Here is a 20,676-nt window from a genome sequence, read left to right as displayed (position 1 = left end):
TATATATGTATATATATATATATACATATATATATATATAATTGTCAAAAAGATCTTGTGCAAGTATTATTCATGCTTATTTCTCAAAAATATTAGCACTAGAAATACTTTTCCTATCTTAGAATTTAACAGTATAACCAGATTACAATTTTTCTTTCTTAAAGCCTTTCATTTCAGTCCCAGTCCAGCTGGCCTTGATGAGCTCCTATTAGATCAACCCCACCATCTCGGTGGGTATGAGCACCCCTCGCAGTCCTGACTTCCTTGCTCATGTTCTCCCTCTTTCTGCTCCTCATTTGGACCTTGGGAGCTCAGTCCAGTGCTCCAATGTGGGTCTCTGTCTCTATCTCCATACATTGCCAGATGAAGTTTCTATGGTGATATGTAAGAGATTTGATATGTCTATGTTACTTTCATTGGTTAATTAATAAAGAAACTGCCTTGGCCCTTTAAGAGACAGAAAACTAGGTAGGTGGAGTAGACAGAACAGAATTGTGGGAGAAAGGAAGCAGAGTTGAGGAGACGCTTCTAGGCGGTTGCCATAAGCAGTTGCCATGCCTCTCCTCTCCGAGATGGATGCAGGTTAAGATCTCTCCTGTTAAGAGACCACCTCATGGTGCTACACATATTGCTAAATATGGGTTAAAACCAGATGTGAAAATAAATCAATAAGAGGCTGAAACTATGGGCCAGGCAGTGTTTTAAAAGAATACAGTTTCCGTGTAATTATTTTGGGTAAAGCTAGCTGGGTGGCGGGACACAGCCCCACCCCTCTTTTCTACAGATTGGCATTCCTTCTACAGAGATTCATCAGTATGGCTATAGGATCGGGCCATTTCAGGCTCCCTCTAATCAGCTGTCCAAGGAACTAGCTGGAGACATCTCCCTGGACACCTGGGAATCCCTCGAGAGTAAAGTCTCTTGCCAACCCTAAAATGGCTCCCTTAATTAAGATATATACTTCCGGGACTGAAGAAGCATGGGATAAAACCGGACTCTCTGAACATGGCAGGCAATGAGGGCTGCTGAGAAACCAAGGACAATGGCACTGGGTTTTGATCCTACTGCATGTACTAGCTTTGTGGGAGCCTAGCCTATTTGGATGCTTACCTTCCTAGACCTGGATGGAGTAGGGCAGACCTTGGACTTCCCACAAGGCAGAGAACCCTGACTGCAATTTGGACTGGAGAAGGAGGGGGAGGAGAGTGATGGGAGTAGAGGGAAATGGGAGGTGGGGAGGAGGCAGAAGTTTTTTAATAATATAAATAAATAAATAAATAAATAAATAAAAGCCTTTCATTTAAAACTTCATGGTTTATGCACTGAGAAGCTTCTGTGACATTTGATCAAAGTTTGACTATTTTTACCAAAGGGAGAGATGACATTACTGTCCTGTTATACCAGAGGATAAACAAATAAAAAAACTAATTTAGAGATCCTTTTTATGTTCAGGAAATGTGTCAATGTGATGAAGCTTTCATGGACCCATCCTTATTTTTCCTTGAGAGTCTAATCATCCTTAAATATGCTTTAAAGTAAAATATCTTTAGTTATATGAAGAAAATAGCAAATGCGGAGCAGAATTATGTTTCACTATCACAAATAATTACGACATATAATTTATACATGCTTTAAACTTAGAAAACAGAGTATTTTTGCATGGAACAACTTACTTAGTTCAAACAAAACTGTATTACATAGTGTTTACTATCAAACCCATTAGACCCAGACAAAGCTGAAAGAAATGGGTCATGTGGGACATTTGTATTCATATCTCCTTGACACTTGAACGTGAATTTACACTGAAATTAGTATTTCAACAATTCCTGTACTTTCTAAGAAATTAACCAGGAAGATTCTCATTCACTTATTGGCAGCACAAAACAAAGAATTCTTGGAATAGAAAATAGTAAGTAGAAATAGAATAATGTATTTTAAAACCTCAAGTGATTGTAATATTGAAAATTTATGCCAATCAATGTTTTTTTACAGATTCTGTCTATTGTGAATAAAAACACAATGACCACATTTGAGAAACTGTCTTCATGATAAGATGAAGGATTCTTTGGTCATATGCCCAGTAGAGGGCATATACCCTCTACTGGAAAATAGATAAGGAAAATGTGATACATTTACACAATGGCATATTGCCCAGTGCTTACAAAAAAAAAATGACATCATGAAATTTGCTGGTGAATGAATGCAACCAAAAAAATAATCGTCCTAAGTGAGGTGACACAGACCCAGAAAATCAAATATTACATATAGATGAAATTAGTTGTTAAGACAGTTATAATAGAGCCAGACGGTGGTAGCATATATCATTAGTCCCATCACTTGAGAAGCAGAGATAGGCAAATCTCTGTGTGTACAAGGTCAGCCTGCTCTACAAAACTAGTTCCAGGAGAGGCTTCAAAGCTACAGAGAAACCCTGCCTCAAAGGAAAAAAAAGAAAGATAGAAAAGAAAAAAGAAAATTATAATCAAGCTACAGTCCAAACATACAAGGAAGTTAGGTAAAGAGTCAAGCTATAGGTGCAAACCTTGGATCTCAAGGAATAAATAGAACATATTCTGCAGGTAGACTGGGGGACAGGTGTGGGTTAGCTGCAGAGGGAGAGTAAAAAAATTTAATTAATGTAAATAAAATAAATATTAATCATATTGTTTGTTTTTATGAATACCTTCCCAATGTTATAGAGTAATCTATGGATTTATTTTTATATACAATTTCTTAGTAATATAACATATCCAATGATGGCTATACAAAACACAGATTGTCCAATTCTGCAGAGAAAAGAGTAAGTCATAAAGTATAAAACTCAAAAGTTTTTCACACGACCCTGCCTCTCCCAAGCCTGCCCTATTGTCTGCAAGGTCCTTGGTTCAGGAACACTTTCTTGTTCCTGCACTAAAGCTATCCACCCAGAGGGGTGAGTGTCTGCCTGCCAGGCATACCTGAAGGTCTCTGCAAGGGAGTGCAGGCACCTTCAGCTTGTGCTGCAGGGTCTTCTGTGTTCTACTCGACCCCGCCCTGCCACCACATTTGCCCTTTTGTCAGTGGTATCCTTGGGTTACCAGGCATCCCTGTTTCAGTGCTGAGGAGTTCCATCCAGACGGCTCCTTGGCTCAGGAATAGTGTCCTGCTCCTGCACTCAGACTATCCACCCAGAGGGGGAACCAGACATTCCTGTTTCACTACTGAGGAGTTACATCCAGACAGGAACAGTTCCTGCTCTTGCACTGAAGAGATCCACACAGAGAGTCAGTCACATCAAAGACTGGACCAAGACACCTAGACTCTCCTGGCTCCATTTGAAGGAAGAGATGTGCAGGTGCCAATGCAAAAATTTCTCCAACAAACTGAAAAGCAACAGTACAACACCAGAATCCAGGAATCCTGAAACAAGAAGAATTGAAAACCCTACTCCAGGAGAAATAGAGGAAATCGACTTTAAACGGATTTTAATAAAAATAATAGAGGACCTTAAACAAGAGGTGAAAAACTGACATGAAGAAATGGAGATGACCAACAAAAAGATAGAGGAAATGGATAAATCTCTCAAAGATACCTAAGAAAAACAAGAAAAAGTAATCAAACAGGTAAGGGAAACAGTTCAAGACTTGGAAAATGAATTGGAGGTAATGAAAACACAAACAGAGGGAAGGCTGGATATGTAAATTCTGGGTAAACAAAAAGGAACTACAGAGACAAGTACTACCAAAAGAATACAAGAGATGGAAGAAAGAATCTCAAACACTGAAGATACTATAGAGGAAATAACCTCACTGATTAAAGAACAAAACAAATCTAACAAATTCTTAATACAAAACATCCAGGAAATCTGGGACACCATGAAAAGTCCAAGCTTAAGAATAATAGGGGTAGAAGAAGGAGAAGAATTACAGCTCAAAGGCAAAGAAAATATTATCAACAAAATTATAGAAGGAAACTTTCCCAACCTAAAGAAGTATATTCCTATGAAGGAACAAGAAGCATACAAAACACCAAATAGACTAGATCAATAGAAAGCATCCCCATGCCATATAATAATCAAAACACAACATATACAGAATAAAGAACAGATATTAAGAGCTTCAAAGGAAAAAGGTCAAGTATCATTTAAAGGGAAACCTATCAGAATTATACCCGACTTCTCAGTGGAAACCATGAAAGCCAGAAGGTCTTGGATAGATGTGCGGCAGACACTAAGAGAACATGGATGCATGCCCAGCAAAGCTTACATTCACCATATATGGATAAAACAAGATATTCCAGGACAAAACAGATTTAAACAGTACGTTGCCACAAACCGAGCCTTACAGAAAATACTAGAAGGAAAATCAAAAACCAAGGAAGCCGACAACACCCATAATAACAAAAGCATCTGACAACCCTCCACCAGCACAACCAAAAGAAACACTCAAACCCTACCATAAAAAAAAAAAAAAACGGAGTTAACAACCACTGATCACTAATATCACTTAATATCAATGGACTCAATTCATCTATAAAAAAGGCACAGGTTAAGAGAATGTATATGAAAACAGGATCCAACATTTTGCTGTTTACAAGAAATACACATCAAACTCAAAGACAGACACTACCTCAGAGTAAAGGGATAGGGAAAGGTTTTTCAATCAAATAACCAAAGAAACAAGTAGGTGTGGCAATACTAATATCTAAAAAGACTGATTTCAAACTAAAATCAATCAGAAGAGATGGAGATGGACACTTTGTACTTATAACAGGAACAGTTCATCAGAAGAAAGACTCTATCCTGAATATCTATGCCCCTAATATAAAAGTACCCACATTTGTAAAAGAAACATTACTAGAACTCAAAACATACATCAAACCCCACTCTCTAATAGTAGGAGATCACAACACTCCTCTCACCAATGGACAGGTCAACCAGACAGAAACTTAACAGAGAAATAAGAGAACTATCAGATGTAATGAAACAAATGGACTTAACAGACATCTATAGAACATTCCACCCAAACAGAAAAGAATATACCTTCTTCTCAGTGTCACACGGAGACTTCTCAAAAATTGATCACATAATGGGTAACAAAGAAAACACCATAGATGCCAACTAATTGTAGTAACCACCTGTGTACTATTGGATCACCATGGAATAAAGTTAGAATTCAACAACAATTCTAACCATAGAAAGCCTACAAACTCATGGAAATTGAACAGTCAACTACTGAACTACCCTGAGTCAAGGAAGAAATAAAGAAAGAAATTAAATTCTTTCTTGAATTCAATGAAAATAAAGACACATCATACCCAAACCTATGGAACACTATGAAGGCACTAAGAGGAAAGTTCATACACTAAGCGCCCACTTAATGAAAATGGAGAAAGAATACATTAGAGACTTAACAGCACACCTGAAAGCTCTAGAAAAAAAGCAGATTCACCCAGGAGGAGTATAGGACTGGAAATAAAATGAGGGCTGAAATCAACAAAATAGAAACACTAAAAACAATCCAAAGATTCAATGAAACAAAACGCTGGTTCCTGGAGAAAATCAACAAGATTAACAAACCCCTACATAAACTAATCTAATGGAAGAGAGAGAAAATGCAAATTAGCAAGATCAGAAATAAAAAGGGGGACATAAGCACAGACATAGAGGAAATTCAGAGAATCATTAGATCTTACTACAAAAGCCTGTATGGAACAAAATTGGAAAATGTGAAAGAAGTGGACACTTTTTAAGATAACTACCATATATCTAAATTAAATCAAGACCAGGTGAACAGTTTAAATAGACCCAAAAGTCGCAAGGAATTAGAAGCTGTCATCAGAAACCTCCCTACCAAAAAATGTCCTGGACCAGATGGTTTCAATGCAGAATTCTACCAGAACTTCCAAGAAGAGCTAATACCTATACTCCTTAATGTGTTTCACAAAACAGAAACAGAAGAGTCATTGCCAAAATCTTTTTTTTTTATTTGTGTTTTATTTTATTAGAACTTAAGTGACAGAACCACATCTGATACATCTTAGAAGTACTAGTAGCCATTTTAATAAATCCCCAGACCTCCTGAGCCAAAGTCAGGATGAGGAAGATGGGTGAAGACGAGAAAAGTAGCCAGCTGCAAGCTTCCCTCAATGTGGTCTAAATAGCTCTTCCTGTTTCCAGCAAAGGAGCAAGAAGCTTCAACCACTGGAAAGCCTCGCTCCCTCACTGTCTCCCCATGACCAGTTCACACTCCCACTACTTCTAGGTGGGTAGCATTTGTATCACCCCCAAACCTTGCCCATCACAGAGCCCATTAGGGCCAAAATTTTTTTATGAAGCTACAGTTACACTGATACAAAAAACACACAAAGACTTAACCAAGAAAGAGAATTACAGAAAAATCTCACTCATGAAGATTGATGCAAAGATTCTCAATAAAATACTGGCAAACTAAATCCAAGAACATATGCAAAATTATATACATTGTGATCAAGTAGGCTTCTTCCCAGAGAGGAATGGCTGATTCAACATATAAAAGTACATCAATGTAATCCATCATATAAACTGAAGAAAAAAACATATGATCATTTCATTAGATGCTGAAAAAGCATTTGACAAAATTCAATACCCCTTTATGATAAAGGTCTTGGAGAGATTAGGAATACAATGTTCATTCCTAAATATAATAAAAGCAATATACAGCAAGCCGACAGCTAACATTAAATTAAATGGAGAGAAACTCTAGGCCATCCCACTAAAATCAGGAACAAGACAAGGCTGTCCACTCTCTCCATACCCCTTCAATATCGTGCTTGATATTCTAGCAATAGCAATAAGACAGCATAAGGGGATCAAGGGGATTCGAATAGGAAAGGAAGAAATCAAACTTTCGTTATTTGCAGATGATATGATAGTGTACATAAGTGACCCCAAAAACTCTAACAAAGAACTCCTACAGCTAATAAACACCTTTAGTAATGTGGCAGGATACAAGATCAACTCCAAAAAATCAGTTGCCCTCCTATACACAAAGGATAAAGAAGCAGAGAAAGAAATCAGAGAAGCATCACCTTTCAAGATAGCCACAAATAGCATAAAATATCTTTGGGTAACTCTAACCAAGGAAGTGAAAGATCTATTTGACAAGAACTTTAAGTTTTTGAAGAAAGAAATTGAAGAGGATACCAGAAAAGGAAAGGATCTCCCTTGCTCTTGGATTGTGAAGATCAACATAGTAAAAATGTCAGGTCTACCAAAAGCAATCTATAGATTCAATGCAATCCCCATTAAAATCCCAACAAAATTTCTCACAGACCTAAGAGAACAATAATCAACTTTATATGGAAAAACAAAAAACCAGGGATAGCCAAAACAATCCTATACAATAAAGGCACTTTCTGAGGTATTACCATCCATGACTTCAAGCTCTATTATAGAGCTACAGTAATGAAAACAGCTTGGTATTGGCACAAAAGCAGAGATGTTGACCAATGCAATAGAATAGAAGACCCAGATATTAACCCACAAACCTATTAACAACTGATTTTCGACAAAGGAGCTAAAAGTATACAATGGAAGAAAGAAAGCATCTTCAAAAAATGGTGCTGGCAGAACTGGATGTCAAATGTAGAAAAATGAGAATAGATCCATATCTATCACCATGCACAAAACTCAAGTCCAAGTGGATTAAGGACCTCAATATCAATCTGAGTACACCGAACCTGATGGAAGAGAAAGTGGGAAGTACTCTACAACACATGGGCACAGGAGACCACTTCCTACGTATAACCCCAGTAGCACAGACAATAAGAGCAACATTGAATAAATGGGACCTCCTAAAACTGAGAAGCTTCTGTAAAGCAAAGAACATTGTCATTAAAACAACAAGGCAACCTACTGACTGGGAGAAGATCTTTATCAACCCCGCAAAAGACAAAAGTCTGATTTTCAAAATATATAAAGAACTCAAGAAACTAGACTTTAAAATACTAATTAAGCCAATTAAAAATGGGGCACTGAACTGAACAGGTAATTCTCAACAGAAGAACTTCAAATGACCAAAAGACACTTAAGGTCATGCTCAACCTCCTTAGAGATTAGAGAAATACAAATTAAAACAACTTTGAGATACCATCTTATACCTGTTAGAATGGCTAAATCAAAAACACCAATGATAACCTTTGCTGGAGAGGATGTGGCGTAAGCGGAAGACTCATCCATTGTTGGTGGGAATGCAAACTTATGCAACCACTTTGGAAATCAGTATGATGGTTTCTAAGAAAATTTGGGATCAACCTACCCCAGGATCCAGCAATACCTCTCTTGGGAATATTCCCAAGAGATGCTCTATCATACTACAAAAGCATTTGTTCAACTATGTTCATAGCAGAATTATTTGTAATAGCCAGAATCTAGATGTCCCTCAATGGAAGAATGCATAAAGAAAGTGTGGAATATGTAAGCATTAGAGTACTACTCAGTGGTAAAAAAACAATGACATCTTGAATTTTGCATGCAAATTGATAGAAATTGAAAATACTATCCTGAATGAGGTTACCCAGACCCAAAAAGATGAATATGGTATGCACACACTCCTAAGTGGATTCTAGCCATAAATAAAGGACATTGAGCCTATAATATGTGATCCTAGAGAAGCTAAATAAGAAGGTGACCCCATGGAAAAACATATAGTTATCCTCCTGGATATTGGAAGGAGTCAAGATTGACAGACAAAAATTGGAAACTTGGGGGTGGGGATGGAGTGGGGGTAAAGTGAGATGGGGAGAAAAAAGTGAGAAGGAAACTATTCTACATACTGAGTTACCTTGGCTAGCCTTAATACAAGGGCACTAGCTTAGCCCTACCTCACTATCAAAACATGATATATCCTGCTTTGTTGACAACCATGGGAGATCTGCCTACTTCTGAACAGAAACATAAGAGGAGTAGATGGGGGTGCAGTGAAGGGAAATGGGATATTGAATGAGAGGAGAGGAGAGGAAGGAGAGGAATATAAGATAAATTAATAAATTTAATCATTAATAATGGAGAATAGGTTATTTTTGGTTATTACACAGGAGAAGGCAGAAAGACCCAAGAGACATGAAGGGTCTAAAAGTAAATAGAAAATCTTTTTTTATTGTTGTTGTTTTGTTTTGTTTTATTTTAAGTTTATCAATACAGGGTTTCTTTGTGTAGTTTTGAAGTCTTTCCTGCATCTTGCTCTGTAGACCCAGTTAGCCTCGAACTCACAGAGATTTACCTGCCTCTGCCTCTGCCTCTGCCTCCCAAGTGTTTTATTTAAAGGCATGCACAATCAACATCTAGCTGCAAATAGAACCTTGCATGTGAGTTATAGAGTCTATAATGCACAAGTGGACAATAGAGTCTTATTAAAATTAATAATATTTCTTAGGAAAGATGTTGAAGAACTCATTTTTGATTTCATAGTTAGAATTTATTTTTTCTATAGATTCTTCTTAGTACATTTCTTGGGTATGATTCAGCACATCAAGACTCCATAATTTATCACTGCTTGTTTTATTCGGTTTATCAAAGGGCCATTACATTAAATTTAATAATAATAGGAAAACTAACATAATTTCAGCTTAAGGTATTATTCAAGGAGATAATTTACCGTAAATATTATTATCAGTAAAGAGTCTTGATACCTAAATTTGAATGGCATGTAGAATAGAAAGTATTTCTTGGAACTTGGTCCAGTTTTTTTATATTTTCAGGGACCAAGAAACAAGCACATCTAAGTTTGAAGATAGTTCTCAAAACCATGTCACATGTTAATGTATAGACAAACAATAAATTTTAGCAAATGTTTTAGTTTAGATCAGAACCCAATAATTTACTTTGAACATTTTAATTCAAATTCCTAAATCAAAGAGGTTTCATAAAGCTCAGTCTTTACTCCCAGCAGCACCCAAATGACCATGGACTTTTCTGAGCTCCTATCTCAGCTACAGAGGGTGAATAGATCTTAGACCTGTGTCAAACACATTCTATTCAGGAAGCTTGCTAATTTATAGAAATACACTTCCTTTGGAAGCTTCGTTGTATGATTTAACATTGATTCTTTCTGTCTTTACAATAATCCTATGAGTTTAGCATCTTTTACCTATTTTTATAAATGACAATAAAAGGGGAACCAAGGTACTTACTTAAAATCATATTTGGAAGTATCAGAGTAAATGTACAAACACATATCATATGCCTTTGAAATTATTGCTTTCACAATTCCTATTCATGCTAAAAAATGAGGCAGAGAATGCTCAGCCAATCATTGGGAATGCATAATGAAGATTTCTCTGTTCAGGAAAGATGGGCTAAGAAATTTTAATCCCAAAACAGCTCTAACATTTAAATAATATATACTTATATATACATATGTATATTATATACATATGTGCCTGTGTGTGTGTATTCAGGATATAAGTTATTCACATACACCTTTTGATCAGACACATACACACTATAAAATATTTTTCTGAAGTATAGTGAACACTGTCCTCTTATCAAGGCCCTGAGATCTTACTTAAATATATTTTTATCATGATATTTTCTCATATTTACCACAAATGACCTAATCAGTGGGAAAATATGCTTGTTTTTGGATCATTATATTGTAAAACTCGTCTAAAAAATTTGCTGATCATAGCTATTCCATCATAGATAAATGTCTACTTTTAGGTGTTATAATGCTCAAGCACATTGAAAATTATCCTCTGTAATAAATTCTGAAGTTAACTGTGAAAATCAAGCATTAAGTTATATTTCAGCCTTTGATGCTATCCTTAGAAAAATTACAAATTCAAGTTTATGTATACAAGCCCCTTTCTTATTTTAGTGTAAATATTTCCTTACAGACTCTACGTATGGCTTTAGTTTTGTAAATGAATCCTACCAGTGTAATAATATATATTTATTGATATTTTATACTATATAATATTGGTATTTTGTAGGATTCATGTTCTGGTTTATAATTAAATTTAATCTATTTGCCTGGACCTTACCAATCTCTGCTTTTCTTGAATAAGTAAGGTGTAACAACTCTGTGATGATTCAATTCAGAATATTATGTAAACTATGTTGGAAATAAGAAAAATGTGCTACTCAGAATGAAGATTCTTGGATATGATAAAGGGAAAATGGATGCTTTTTTCCTATTTATTCTTCATCTGAGAGAACTAAATGCAGAATATGTAATCTATCCATACATATTCGACTCCAATGTGGACCTTTAAATGACTCACAAATAAGAAAAATCTAATTTGAACATGGTTTGACTAATTCCACTAGTGATCATCACAAATCTTTCAAACTCACATCTGTAGACCATTATGCATGTGCAGGGCAAATTTTGTTTGTGTGTTTCAGGCTAAGTACCTTAAAATATGTCAGCATTTTAACTAAGGAATCATTCTAAGCCAAGATGCGAAGGGAATTTTTCTCTTCAGATAATTGTACAATGTTTATATACAAAACTTTCTAGGATAATGTTAATCACTTTGTTTCTGGTATTTTAATTACAGTTCCAGCAAGACAGCACCATTTTGAATAATTATACTTCTGCATTCATCCTTCAGAAGAGAGGAAATCTAGTCAAACTAGAAATGAGAATTGCCTCACCAGACTTCTTCATCACACATGAATCTAACTGTCTTTTCTTTTTATTTGTCAACAGCTCAGGAGATGCTTCTCTAGTTTGTAGATAAACACCTGCTTTGTCGGAAATAAGCCTGAAGAATTTAGCTCTATGAAAAAATTTAATCAAAACATTCAAAAATTCTCTGAGAACATCCAGTTACCATAGCCAAAACCAAACTATGGAATATGTAGCTGGTAATAAAATATGTAAAATAATTATATTGTAATTAAATAATATTTTAAATGAACTTGATAGATTTTCCCATAGATACCAAAATCCACAGATGCTTAAGATCTCCTGTATTTGCATATGATTTACAAATGTCCTCCATAAGGACTGAATATTTTCTAGGTTATTATGATTACTGATGTAATTTGATTTCCATGTAAATAATTGTAAGATATATTATTTATGAGATATAATCTTTGCATTTACTGAAAATCTAATGAACAATTTCAAAAATATTATGTCCAATTATAGTCTCAAGCTAAGGATGTTATAAGTATAAAGGGCCAAATTAATGGATTCTTGTTACATATCATTAATACTTTTCTATTTTTAGTTGAAATGAATTTAGGATTTTTGACATGTGACTTCTTTCAAAAGTTTTAGTGCTTAATGTTACACTCCCAAAGAAGTCTGTATTGTACATATGCCTTATATACAGTATGTTATGTAAAATTCCTTATGTCTGGAAAGGGTGGAGGAATTAAGACTAAATGGGGTAATAAGATTGAAGCCCCACCCTATAGCATTGGTAGCCACATAAGAATCAGTATGTTTCTGTTCTGTCTTGTGAAATTCAGGGGGAAGGTTACTGTATGCACATAAGGAATGAGTTGTATCCAAACAATGGCGCTGTTGGTGCTTTGACCTTAATCTTTCTGGCTCCAGAAGCATATGGACTATACAAACACAACACTGTTATTCAAACAATTTAGCCTAATATTTTCTTATGGCAGATTAAAGAAATAAAAATGATGAATTTTTGAAATATGACTGTTGTTAGGTAAAATTGCTTGCAAAAATAAAAATAAGGACATTATTTCATGTAAGCACAGGGTGATCTTTCTAACTCTTCTCAGATATAGCTATAAATTCCATTCCTACTTGTCTTAATTACACAAGTATCTGTCATCTATTTTACCTTTCTAATGTAATTTTGATACAACCCAAGACATTTAGAAGGTGTACTCATTATTGACTATGAACTTAGTCATACTCTGAGAAGGTAAGAAGGAACTGTTAAATATCAGTCTTTTTAACACTGATATAATTATATAAAAATTGTGCATTAAGCTGGGCAAGGTTGATGTATACCTTTAGTCCCAATACTTGGAAAGCAAAAACAGGCAAATCTCTGTGAGTTTGAGGTCACCCAGGTCTATGGAGTGAGTTCTAAGATAGGCTTCAGAGCTATAGAGAAATGCTGTTTTGAAAAAGCATATATATATATATATATATATATGTGTGTGTGTGTGTGTGTGTGTGTGTGTGTATGCATATATTAAATATAATGAAATATATTATAATATATTTTTGAATGTTTCCTTATCTTATAGAATTCTAAAGACTTATTTTTTGAATCAAATCTTTACTTAAAATTATAGTGGTTATGTATTTGTAAATCAACCTTACTAGGTCAAAGTTCTTTATATTTTTATGTAACAGAATGATAATTTAAATTTAGATCATTTGACAAACAGACATTTTAGTTTTAGATCATCCTAAAATGCTCTTGGGATTCCATATTATAAAGAATACTATATTTTAGAATTAATTTTTCTTCTTATGTTCTAAGCTATTTACCTTTAATAAATAAGATTATTACTGCAGTTAGTGACCTTGATAACAGCATTGTAGATTTAAATTAGACCCATATTTCAGATGAATACAATGTATACTTTTAAATGACCATAAAACCATATCAAATAACATTTTGTGTCTTCATAAAATTGACTACCATTTTTATTCTTATTGATATACTGTTGTTAAAAATCTACCTCTGATTAGAATACTTTATACCTGCTTTGAGATTTTAAAATTTCAATATGTGAATTTTTATATTCCTTTCCAATCAAAGAAACTGTCAGATAAACCCTTAACCAAACAGTCAAGTCAACTTCACTATGAATGAGCCAGATAATCATGCAGTACCTCCTGACATGGTAACTGGTACTACTGTCTAAATTATGTCCCTTCCCTGTGTTCACTCAACAGAGAAATGAGGCAGGTTTGTATTATGTGATAGTCTAGCAGGTTACTTGTAAAGATTTATAACATAGAGTATGTTCAGGACAGCCAGTGTCCCAACACTAGATGGAAAAGTGGATATGAGCTTTGATCCCTAATCTAGAAACTATGACCAACTAACATCTTTTTGCAAATGAAAAAGTACATTTCTTTAATGGATTCTCACTGAGTGTATTAACCATAGAACCAAGAATAGGTCCTCTGACCAATAGTCAATGGCTAACACAAAATTAACTCAGTGGTATTCTTGGAGACTTTTTGTCTCGTTTTGAACATTCTTTGTCTTTCTGATATATTGAGTCTTGCAGTTTCCAATTTTGTACTTTTATGGGTTTTGGATCTCTCTCTCTTTCTCTCTCCCTCTCTGTCTCTCTCTCTGTCTCTCTCTCCCTCTCCCTCTCCCTCCCCTCCCCTCCCCTCCCCCCTCTTCTCTCCCCTCCCCTCCCCCCTCTCCTCCCCTCCCCTCCCCTCCCCTCTCTTCTCTTCTCTTCTCTTCTCTTCTCTTCTCTTCTCTTCTCTTCTCTTCTCTTCTCTTCTCTTCTCTTCTCTTCTCTTCTCTTCTCTCTGTCCCCACCTCTCTCTCTCTCCCTGCCCTGTCCCTGCATGTGCATGAGAATAGCATCTTGAACTTTTTCTAATTTTTTTTTGTTTTCCTATTTTCTAAAGATGGAGAGAATAAAGGAATGGTGCTAAGTGAGTTGGGAGGTAGAAATGATCTGGGAGAAGTTAAGAGAGTAGAAACTGTTCAGAATACATTGTATAAAATTTAATTTTCAAGTAAAAATTTATGTGCATATGTGAATCTCAACTCATATATGGTGGCTCAAACCTATAGTCTCAGCACAAGGGAGGCAGAAAGAAACAAAGGGATGACTGAAGCTCATCAACATGCAAGACTAGACAAACTGGTTGACTTAAGATTCAGGAACAGAAACTTTCCTAGAATCTGCAGTGAAGAACACTTGAAGATGCCATAGATTTATTAACTCTGGCCTCCATGTGCACCCGCATTGACACATACACATATGTACAAACACAAACACACACACACACACACACACACACACACACACAAATGCAAAAACAGCAGAACTCAAGTTGGAAAAGTTTAAGGAGATAGGGTAAAATAAAATCTTCATATTGGGTTGATTCTCACAAAGAAACTCATGAAGACAAAATTTGATTACAACTTCTTGATTAGAAAACATTTAATATAATATCACTTTCCTAGTTTGACCATTGACAATATTTCTTAAGATACTAATATTTGTGGGAACTGAAAATTTGGAAAAAGTAGTTTGCAAGTGATTTCTAAGCTTAAAATAACAGAGTTTTTTTAACATATATTTCTTCTTTTAACAGATAAAGAAAGCAAACCTAATTGTTTCAGTGACTTGCTCAAAATAATGAGAAAAATACAGTACTAATTTATGTCTTTGCTTATTGATTTTCTTGCTTGATAAATATCCCCCAGTAAAATCTTACAAGGCTATGCACCACTTCCTAGAGGGATAATTTAATTACCCATTTTTACCTTTGAAGAATGTATGTAAAATATAAAATAACTCACAAAGGTATGAACGCTCGTTCAAGCATTTGTTCATGAATCCCTGAGCCGTCATTTCTGCTTTCTACTACTCCTGAGATCATGCTTGACTTTAAAATTCACTGTATTCCTTTGCCAGCTGACAACCTGTTTTACTTATGAATCAGACTGGACACTCAATTTAAAAAAATCTTTTGTCTTAGCTCTTTAATCAAGTATTGCAGCACAATGCCTCTTGTACATACTGTCATATGTATTTGAGAATGAAATGATAAAATCTAGAGAAGAAAAGAAAAAAATAATGCAATTGTTAGGTTTAGCAACTCCTGAAAGAGACTTAATACAACACAATATTAAACCTGTTTGTGTAAACAGTATCACAGTTAACCAAACTAAGACTTAAAAGAATATGATAGTTCATGAAAATTGTTATGGCAAAAGTTATCCTTATAAGAAATATCTCCATATGCTTAAATCAGAAAAATGTGTCTGCTTTATTTTATGTAATTGTGTAATTATCTCAGTAAGCCATAGAAAGAGCAGTAAGATCACTGGATCTGTGTCAATATGATAACCACATAGAACATCTCAAATAATAACAGTGTACTTTATTTACATAGAGATCTAATCAACATTTCAGTTTATATCATGTCTTCTAGATTTAAAACCTCAGTGGAAACACAATATAAAAACAACATCAGGGTAGAGTATATTATACTCTTACTTTTTGTTCCTTCTGTTGCTAAAAACAGACTGTCAATAAGCACAAACAGACATGAAAGTGAGTAAGATCATTAAATCATTTTTGTCAGCATAGACTGATTAGGAAATTTTCATACAAAACTCTATGCCTGTCTGCAATTCAATCAATATCTAAAAGTTCCCCCATTCCTCCAATTTTTAGTTTTGTAATTATCCAATACAGACTATTGCATAGCCAAGGCTAGCCTTCAGTTGTGCAGTCAAAAATAAGGATATTATTGAAGTCTTTATTCTCCTTCTCTACATCCCAAGTGGGATTAAAGATGTACACAATCATGTCTAGAAATAGTAACATTTGCCTTAGGAAGTAGGCATAGTATTGCAAAATAACCTAATCCACATTTGTAATGAGAACAACCTACGACATACATTTTTGTCATTTAAATTGATTTGTTTAGTGTTACAGCTACTTTCTGAATTATTATAAGAGACATAAAGAGGGATGATTTTAGAATTTTATAATGTTGCCAATTTAAAAATGTCAACTCAGCCCTGATAATTTGGCTTTAAATATAGGTATGAAGAATATTTTTGTTGTTTCTTTTTTTTTTTATGTTCAATTATTGAGTTTTTACTGCATGTTAAATTGTTTCAATATACAATACTTAGTTCCAATCATCCAATATATCATTTTTTTCTTTTTAGCTTAATAAAGATGCAAACAATTGAAATCTCACAGTAGGAAAATGGACAGTTTGGCATGTTTTTTCCTAGGACAACTGCAAACACAATGCTTTGGTGTTCAGAAATTACCCACTGCGATGTGAACGCGTCAAAATGTTATTTAGGCCAAGTCTATTCTCCAATTAGTGAGCAGCTCTCAGGAAAAAGAAATAATATAAACCCAACATATGCATATTGTTGTTGTGAATAAGAAGGAAAGTTTAGGCTGAATTAAAGTTGTGAAATTTTCATCTCTCTTTTCACTACGCTTTTCAAGGACTTATGCTCACCTATGCTCATAGCAGCATTGTCATAGCCAGAACCTGGAAACAACCTAAATGCCCCTTGAACAAAGAATGAATAAGGAAAATGTGGTACATTTACACAATGAGTACTACACAACAGAAAAAAATAATGACATCTTGAAATTTGTGGGCAAATGGATGGATCTAGAAAACACCATACTGAGTGAAGTAACCCAGACCCTGACATGCTCACTCATAATAATAGATGTAATTTTATGTCTCTAAAGCAAAGAAAAATAAGCCTATGATTCATAATTCCAGAGAACCTAGACAACAATGGGGACCCTAAGAGAGACAGACATACATGGATCTAATCTACATGGGAAGTAGAAAAAGACAAGATCTCCTGAGTAAATTGGGAACATGGGTACTATGGGAGAGGGTAGAATGGGAGAGGAGAAGAAGAAACAGATGTGGAGAAAAATATATAGCTCAAAAAAACACCAGCAAAAACAATAATATTTTTAAAAGATGGAATTAGAGAAAGAGGATTTTTGTGGTCACTAGAACGTATGGATAATTGTTCTAGATAGCTTCTTTGACAGCCAACATTTGTCGAGATGTTTAGGTAGAATTCTACACACAGTCTCTTTACAATTTGTCGTACCTCAGGCAGTACATTGCTTATTTTTGTTGTTTCTAACAGTATCTAAACATGGTCACAAAATATAGTTTTGTGGAACACATTCTGTTTAGAAGTGATTTGAATATCATGATCTATTTAAGAAAGACTAAAAAAAGTTTAATTCACATGTTAAGTAGCATAAAATGATAGATTCTTGATCAAAACCTTGGATTATGATTATAATTTTCACTGTTTTTAATTTTCTAACATTTTCATTTTAATTAGTGGCCCATATTAAGATGAATGGGTGGTAACATTATTTTTTATTGATTAGTGACCCATATTAAGATGCATAAGTTGTAACATTTTTATTTATTAATTAGTGACATATGTTTGGATGCATGGGTGGTAGGTATTCAGAGTATTTCTTTCAGGGTTTAGTTTCTTTCTTCCACCAGGTGCATGGTGGGATCAAATTCATATCACTGTTTGGTGTCATTGCTTCGTGGCATGTGATTTTGCCAGAATTATTTGTGTGCAGGGAAACAAGTTAAAATGGATTGCGAGAAATTTTGTCACATATAAAGCATTAATGATTTTAATAGTTGCATAAGCGAATTAGTGTAATATATATTTCTTAACATTTACATACACTTTTTTGTTTTATTTGTTTTGTTTTGTTTTCAAGACTGGATTTCTCTCTATCTTTGAAGGTTGTCCTGGAACTCACTCAGGCTGGCTTTGAATTCAGAAAGATGTGCCTGCCTCTGCCTCCTGAGTGCTAGGATTAAAGATGTGTGTCCCCGCCCACCAGCTATACATTTTTTATTTAAGGAAAATGCAAGTCCCTCGTCCAAACTGAGTCCTGATCCACATTAACAATCTACATATTTCTGTTTGCCATAGAAATTCAATCAGAATCCTAAACATTAAAAAGAAATGAGAAATATTTTAAAAATTCCTGAACTAAGCAAATACTCAATAATTTTTAAAAATAGTTTAACTTATTCATGTGAAAAAATCATCAACATAAAATATCTAATATTTGTTCTTGATCTTTCAAGTGAAAAAAGTCCTGATTTCTCAGTAACTGTGTTAGTAAACTATGCTACATTTTATGAGGAATATATGCTTAAAACTAGTGAGATTGGAGGAAGATATACAGCAGTTTAGTTTAATTACTGATATATCCTATTCAGAAATCTTTACTAGTGTTGACTGCAACACTGAGAACTTAGAACATCTTAAACTATGAAAAGCCTATCACCTGAGAAGAAGATCTAAGAAAAGTGAGCATCAGCCCATGTTCTCATGATATGCCCTTTAGGTCACTGAATTCTCAAAGGAACATTTGACAACTGTTTGACATTTGACAAAAAAAAATGAAAATTAAAAAAAATATCTGCACCAATACAAATACCATGAACTGCTGATCATTTGTCTAATAGCATCTCAAATTGAATTCTATTCATGCTCATATTTAACAAAAAAGGGGCATTCTGAAAAGCAAAAAAGTAGCAATTTTATGAAAAGAAGATAACTAAAAACTTGGATTTGAACTGCTTATAATTGAAACAATGATGTCAAAATATTTCCTATTATAATTTTTTATATATGGTTTATTTTTTTATATTTAAAAATTTCCATCTCCTCCCCTCCCCTCCACCCATACCCCCCTCCCTCCCTTTAATGTGAAGAATGGGTAAAGATACCTAAGTATGAATGTAGGCATAATTGATCAGGTATCACAAAACTAACTACTAGAGAATCAACTGAAATGTTTTGGGAGAGGAGTAGGTGCTTTCTTCCACAGCATAGATACTGGTAAATTGAGGATATTCTTGTAAATAACTCTACAACTTCTCAACCATGCTCTTGTGGGTAACCCTGATGAAACTAAGTGGATGACAACAATAAAACAAAGCAAAGAAAATAAACAAACAAACAAAACCCACAGCAAACAACAACCATGAAAGTAGTTTTGGGACTAGCTAGGAAAGCAAAGAATATCAATGGAAGTAGGAAAAAGGAATTTCTTGAGAGTACTAGATGTGGCTTTGAATATGGTCAAAATTCATTATATACATGAATGAAAATTTCATACTGAAACTCATCGTATCCAATAATTATACACTGGCAAAAACCTTTCAATATTAACTGGTTGAAGAACTATATCACTTCATCTTTAGTGGGTCATCATATTCTAATTATAGTAATAAGAGCTTAGCAGCACGTTCCAATAGTGGTGATTCAGGCGTCTAATATCTAAAACAAAAGTATCCCTTCTTCAGCTATGTCCTCACTATCCCACCTGACACAGTAGTTAATGACAGAAATATCATAAACACTTTCAGAGAGGCCATTTTGTGCTTTTGTCACTAAATACAAATGGGCAACTTTTCATCCAATCACAGGTATTGACAGTAACCATTTTGAACTTTGAAAGGCCAAATTCCATACCTTGCCTACATAGAGGGGATCTGAGCCCATGTATTCTTCCAGCACGAAGAACTGATTCCATACCCAGCTGCGCTTCGTTCGGGACCTCCCTGACTGAAAATATAGCTTGGATCTGGACCTTGGCGGTTCAGCTTGACTCGTCCCAGAGAAACATAGAAAGAGACCTACAAGCTGTAGAAAATGGCACAACTCTACTTTGCCCAGCTTCATCTTTTTTTTTTTCGTTCTTTTTGTTGTGTAAGAAAAAAATCTTGAGAAGAGAAAAGGCACAGTTCTAGTTGGCCTCGTAGCTTTTGCCTCCAGCAGAATGTCAGCTCAGAATCCAGAGATAATAATCTGTAGAGTGTGGCACTGGAAGAGGCAAGCAGTGCTGAGTAGCCTTTGTCAAGGAATTGTGTAATAGGTACCTAGAACAAAGACAGAAGATTGTGTCAGAAACTAGAACATGTAATATTGCTAAAAATTCAGTTGTTAACTATACTGAAT

At 34.7% G+C, this 20,676-nt stretch overlaps 1 protein-coding gene across 2 annotated transcripts in view; it reads right to left on the bottom strand.

Annotated features, from left to right (window-relative positions):
* Cdh7 (cadherin 7) overlaps positions 1–20,400 on the bottom strand; it is a 213,279-nt gene extending 192,879 nt beyond the window's left edge. Inside the window, exon 1 of one of the 2 annotated variants that reach the window (XM_038349211.1) lies at positions 20,191–20,400. In XM_038349211.1, the coding sequence (XP_038205139.1) occupies positions 20,191–20,400 (210 nt within the window). The remainder of the gene's footprint in view (positions 1–20,190) is intronic. The other variant, XM_038349212.1, reaches the window with a different exon arrangement.
* Positions 20,401–20,676: the final 276 nt, after the last annotated feature.

This window comes from Arvicola amphibius, chromosome 12 (genome assembly GCF_903992535.2).
Source record: "Arvicola amphibius chromosome 12, mArvAmp1.2, whole genome shotgun sequence".
In the NCBI taxonomy this organism is placed as follows: Eukaryota; Metazoa; Chordata; class Mammalia; order Rodentia; family Cricetidae; genus Arvicola; species Arvicola amphibius.
This window is presented reverse-complemented; position numbering and strand designations above follow the sequence as displayed.